Source organism: Bombus huntii, unplaced genomic scaffold (assembly GCF_024542735.1).
Source record: "Bombus huntii isolate Logan2020A unplaced genomic scaffold, iyBomHunt1.1 ctg00000146.1, whole genome shotgun sequence".
NCBI classification, from domain to species: Eukaryota; Metazoa; Arthropoda; class Insecta; order Hymenoptera; family Apidae; genus Bombus; species Bombus huntii.
In genome coordinates, this window is record NW_026099391.1 from 9,191 (window position 1) to 15,371 (window position 6,181).

General features: G+C 34.0%; 1 protein-coding gene across 1 annotated transcript; it reads left to right on the forward strand.

Annotated features, from left to right (window-relative positions):
- The first annotated feature begins 326 nt into the window (after nt 1-326).
- Nucleotides 327-3,727, forward strand: LOC126877336 (venom serine protease Bi-VSP-like). The gene is made up of 7 exons (XM_050640150.1): nt 327-385; nt 1,680-1,731; nt 1,803-2,000; nt 2,171-2,266; nt 2,338-2,492; nt 2,821-3,162; nt 3,573-3,727. Exons 2-6 carry the CDS (start codon nt 1,713-1,715, stop codon nt 2,974-2,976), a joined length of 624 nt encoding a protein of 207 aa, XP_050496107.1. The 5' UTR covers nt 327-385; nt 1,680-1,712; the 3' UTR covers nt 2,977-3,162; nt 3,573-3,727.
- Nucleotides 3,728-6,181: the final 2,454 nt, after the last annotated feature.

Here is a 6,181-nt window from a genome sequence, read left to right on the forward strand (position 1 = left end):
TCGAGAAACCCGAACAACTAGCCATCGAGACGAAATAAGATGGGAACCTCAACCACACCTCGCTAGTTTGATCGGTACCCTCTCAACGGGGGGAGAATGTTACGCCATGCGGCTTACCATAGGTCATATTCTTAACTATCGATCGCGGCACTATAATGTCGCAGACGGATCGTCGCGTCTGCCCGGCAAACAAACATTGTAGTGGCAAGCGCATGGTTCATTAAGCAGGGCGACTTCCAGAAACGTCGACTCGTGGCCCGTATTTTACCTCGCTGTAAAAGAATGTGGCGTGATCCGAACGTAGTGGGGGTCGCCTTCCAGAAAAAACGAAAAAAATCGAAAGGCGTTCAGAACTTTTCGAGAAGTCGAACCGTCAACACATGTGGTATGTCGCGCATTACTTATCAACCAAAACGCAGTTACATTTTTTTTGTTCCATTTATATCTTTCTAGTTAATAAGTTGTTGAAATAAACATTAATTTATTTGTGTTAATTCTGTGGAATTTCATTGAACTACCCTTATTATCATAATCGAAATAAGGGGATCGATCAGTTCGTGGCGTCGATTATTTAATCGTAATGGGAACTTACAACTCTCGTTGACGTGCTATCTCGCGATCGCGTCTCTCCGCGAACGGTCGAAACAAAATGATTCACTAAAAACTGTCCTGAATTCCTAAGAATTTATTTACCGAAAAACTGACAAAGTGTTTATTTAAAAAATGAGGTTGAAGGTAGTCCTTTTCTTTCATTTCATTCATTTTCATTTTCTTTCTTAAGTATGGCTAACACAATATCTAATCAATTAAAATTTTATATTTTCACGTGAAAAGTTTCTTTAGATAATTATTATCAACATGATGACTCACTCTTACGGATTAATACGTGTCTGTAGGGCAATCCGGTGGACTTGATCGGCTTTTTACTTCGAAAGTTGAGTAATCGGTGTCGCTTTCTTACGCATCTTTGAACTGTATAAATGTTTTAAAATTGTTTGATCCAGAATGTACCACACCGGACAATCAAGAAGGCAGGTGCCTTGACTACAGAAAATGTAAACCTCTGCAAGAAATATGGCAGATACAGTACCGTACAGCCACCGATTTTTATAGACGATCAGTGTGCAGATACCAGGGCAATGTTACGATCGTTTGCTGTCCGAACGATCCAAACAAAGAGAAGAGAGAAATTTTAATAAAAACTGTGTATAAGTATAAGGCTTTGCGACCACCATACTGTGGTTTTAGCAACGTCTCTCATACCAGGGTGGTCGATGGTAAACCAGCTGAACTTGGTACGTTTTATGTCTTTCTTTCCGATTAATAATAAGCCATTTACTGCAAAGAATGAACTTTAAAGGCATTAAACAGCACATCAATGTACATTTCAATTAGACTAAATAATAATGCTATGATTTTATCGGTAGTAACTTTACTTATTAACTTGAATTATTTCTTTCTTTTACTTCATGTTAGGAAGAGTATCTTTTTGCTTGAAATAAAAAATTGATATAGGAGTAATAATATGGATAGAGATCAAAAACTGTTAGGGCAGAAATTACACGTTTGAACTTTATAGTTCAGTATAGTTCAAATAGAAATTATATAGAATTATTTAATAATTTGTATTCCACTGGAATAAAAATTTAATTTCTGTCTTTATCAAATCTCTATTTCAGAGTATTTGTACGTATGTACTTATCGTCTGCTGTATGATCGAATATCGAATAGGTAATAATCGTTGTTACCCGTTATGTGAGAAAAAATTATGTATATTCACAACTATGACTATTGCATTTTAGGCGCTTGGCCATGGATCGCTGCATTAGGTTTTCGTAATCCCCGAAACCCAGACAAACCACTATGGAAGTGCGGAGGTTCCCTGATATCGGCTAGGCATGTTTTGACCGCAGCACATTGTGCACATATGGATGGAATAGAAAACATACACAATCATAATATTGTCATTCTTAGATTGGTGGAGGAGGTGCCATTTTCGAGTAAGTCCTCAAATATATATATATATATATATGCTATTGAGTATTACTGAAGTATCATATCCTGAAATTTCTTACTGTACACATATATTGTGTCATAAAGCGTGTATAATTCTTTCTCATACTTTTGGTCATTCGTTTCCTGCATTTTCATTTATTTTTTTATTTTTCAGGGTACGTATATCCCATTTGTACGAAAGAGCCCCTACGAAAGAGCAACTTCGTCGGCTATAACCCCCTTGTTGCTGGATGGGGAGCATTAAGATATAGTAAGTGATATCAATTTTATAATAAAATTAAATAGTTCCAGTCTTAAATATCTTTCTTATTTTCTTCGTAGGACGACCACGACGTAATGCATTAATGGAAGTACAAATGCCAGTGATTAAGAACGCCGAATGCAAAATAGCTTATTCCAAATTTCCTAATGCACCTGATATCACTGATGGTATAATATGCGCCGAACATGCTCAGGGTGGAGAGGATTCTTGTACGGTAATTAAGTTACAGAGTTACTACAAACTATACGGTATCTGAAGACACGTCGATTCGAATTAACATCAAATCGACGTCTTAAACATTAAAAATAATAGATAAACACAATTTAATAGTTTTGCCCACTTCTCACACCTCGTTATGGTATTTAATCTAATTTCCTTCTAATCTTAGTTTTGCTCAAAATACATATAACATGTACGTTATAAATTGGAGTATTTCAATACACAAATCAATAGAAGATTATTACTGTATATAAGTATAATTTCAATACAATTCGATCGATATATTTCAGTGTCTTTGATTAAAAATTTAACGATCCTTTCAGGCTGACCGCGGCGGACCACTGCTGATACAACATGAATTAACCTCGTATTTAATAGGTATTGTGTCTTATGCTTATAAGTGCGGCACAGCTGGGTATCCCAGCGTTTACACTAGGGTCACATCGTACCTTGACTTCATTCTCCAAGCGATGCAATAATATGATATTACTGTTCCATAAATATCATTGTGTAAAAAACGTAAAGTTGGATTTTCTTATTGTGGAGATAAGAAACAGCTCAAATTTACATTGTTTTGTACGTTACAAATTATAGGCTTAAAATGTACGAAATGTAACTTTGAAACGACACTAATTTTTTACGCACGATAAACCTCCACGACTTAGGTATGTAAAGATGATAAACGTGTATTAATTCTATTAATTTGGTAATAATAAACCAACTTTCTGAGAAGTTCTGTAAATTTCGTTTCTGTTGTATCAAGAGAATAATGGAATATTCCACTTAGATCGTATACTTCTTGTACGTACGTACAAAATTTTCCGGCTAATCTAAAACACTTCATAAGATAGAGAGCTTCTGGAAATTCGGACACAGAGAGTGCATAAAATACAAGATAAGTCTCGTGTCTTTCAAAATTATTTTTTATTCGCTAAAAACGTCCTGTGTACTCATGCAATCACATGCAACCTCGAAACTTCACTTATTTTTTATCACTTTCCAATTCAATACACAGTTTCAGCATTTTTGACTATATGTAAGAGAAATTTCCATTCAGCCAAAGGTGTACTTACAGATTATAGATTCCTATACGACTCTCAGTAAAAATTTATCCGCACTCCAGATAGTTAAAACTTCTGTCGACCGTATTGATCCATCTGCACTCTTCGTATGACGTCAATATCTGTTCAGTGCTGCTGCGCAGGTTTCTTTGTGTTACGTCAATTCGTTTGTGACCGTTGCGCGAGTAATGGCGCTTTGCAATGGTGATTTGCAGGAAAACAGTGCAGGATGCTGTGATTCGTTTCTTGTGGTCGGAGGTTATGTTTGATGCCTATATTTATCAAAGATTTAATGCACATTATGGAGAAAGTGTTTTGTCACGAAGTGTGTTTGAATGGGCACAAAAGTTCAAAGAAGATCGCACGAGTGTTATGAAAAAACAGCTGGACGCCCGTCCACATCCACGATGACAACATTGAACGTGCTCATGAACTTATGCTCTATGGAATAGACGAGTGACACTGGATAATGTGGCAAATCATTTGCAAATCAGCCACGGCTCTGCTTATGCAATAGTGCACGACAGATTTGGATTTTAAAAAGTTTGTGCGAGATGGATGCCGAAAAAGCTGATGAAAAGGTGAAGACGACGATGCATTCGTGGTTCGCAGCTCAGCCCAAAACATTTTTTAATGAGAAAATACAAAGGTCCTTCGGCAAATGGACAAAGTGTATACAGAAATCGAGTGATTATGTCAAAAAATGATGTATGTCTTTTTTGACAATTGCTTAAAATAAATTCTACACCGACAGAGCGGGTAACTTTTTACTCACCCTCGTAAGACACTTAAATTTCCAATCTATTATGATGAATAAAAGAGCTTATACTATTAAATCTAATTGTATTTTGTTGCATGAGAGTACACGTGTATGTGATGTACATTACCTTTATATCCCCTTGAACGCTTCAATATTGCGCATATATACTATATTTTGTACAGCTTCTATAAAATTTCGTATGTTTGTTTAGGCTGTTAATCTAGAGGCTGGAGTACAAAGAAGTGGCACAATGATGTGGGCTGATGACATTTATAATTATCAAGGAATCACCCCTACATTCGCTCAGGTATATATCGTTGACTATAACGTATTTAACATATATGATTGTTAGAATATTAATAATTAATTTTTAATTCTATCAGAATTTTAATGAAACTGTCCCTTGGGAAGGAAGAACTGATACCTTGATATCACGGTTTGTACATCCTATATATACGACAAATTTTAGAACATTATATAACGAAGAACCAGATCGTCGTGGCCATGTGATGTGAATAAAAGGACTTGAATTTGATGATATTTTTATAATGTTAGATAACATAACTAAGTATCTTCACAGTAAGATAGGATGACATGGTTTACATGATCTTAATGTTGTTCACTCGAGTGATGATATTATAAGGAAAAGCGTAATATCACAGGTAGGATGATTCATAATTTAGAACTACTAACTCATGTATGTATTAAAAATTAAAGAAATATATTAAATTTTATAGGATATTTATGTTTAGTAACCAGTAATTCAGAGATTGGTATTCATGGTTACTATAACGAGGCTGTAGAAACGCACCCTTTCTTCTTTGCAAATGGTCCTGTATTTATGTCTAAGCCGAAACTGGAACCTCTGAATAATTTAGATTTATTCTTGTTATTTTCTAAAATACTTATCTACAGTATACCATAAGGAATGATACCGTATCGCACCTAATCAAGTGCCTTAAGAAACATCAACAGGATATCACAGTAAGTAATCCCTTATCGACAGAAGTGTAAGTAAAAGTTATGTGTCATTGTTATACACAATTATGTGTTAGTGTTATACACAGTTATTTATCATTTTCTATTAATTCAGTTGTAGCCACTACAATATCTATGACACTGGTAGTAATTATAAGAACAATAATGATGTTCTATAAGAGGAAATGATGATTAGGAACAAAAACTTACAGGTAAGTCAAAGTATATGTTATTTGCCATTTGAAAAGAAAGTTACTAACTTGGAATTTTTTGATAAATAATAATTGTGCAAAATATATTGGATTTCAAATTTGTCAAAAATTGAAATTTAAGAAGCATTGTAATAATATAACATTAATATTTTGATTTTTCAGGAGATATCATGCGGTGGATGGATAATATGTAAAAAATATTAAGCAGTATATGAATTTTCATATTGCGTAGAGATAACAAAATGAATTTTAAAAAATGTCGACACGGTAATAAGAAATAGCATCGTGACAAAGAATATATAAAGACAGTTTCATTTTTTATAAATAAAAATTTGTTGTTCCAGATTTTGAAATACAGTGAAACGTTTAATTAGTATCTTAATATCTTTAAATAATTATTATTTTAGAATCAATTGTAATTGTATCATACGTACTTTTGAATTCGTGCAAGAACATATGTAATTTTGAAGTAGTTATTATTAGGAAACTGTTAGACGCGAACAGTATGCGAAAAGTTAGTATGCAGTGTAATAATTATCAATCAAAACACAAGAATTAAATTCTTGAGGAAAAAATTTCCGGAATTTCTTATTTACATGATTATAAAGAAATCCATAATAAAAAGGAGCTGCTTTCTAATACTTCTCTTCCTTGTAATGCCTACGTTAACAAT

What these genes read in the sequence shown, in the direction of transcription:
- LOC126877336 (XM_050640150.1), top strand. An exon ending in GGAGGAGGTGCCATTTTCGA is followed by an intron (nt 2,001 to 2,170) that starts GTAAGTCCTCAA and finishes TTTATTTTTCAG; the next exon opens with GGTACGTATATCCCATTTGT. An exon ending in GTGGAGAGGATTCTTGTACG is followed by an intron (nt 2,493 to 2,820) that starts GTAATTAAGTTA and finishes CGATCCTTTCAG; the next exon opens with GCTGACCGCGGCGGACCACT.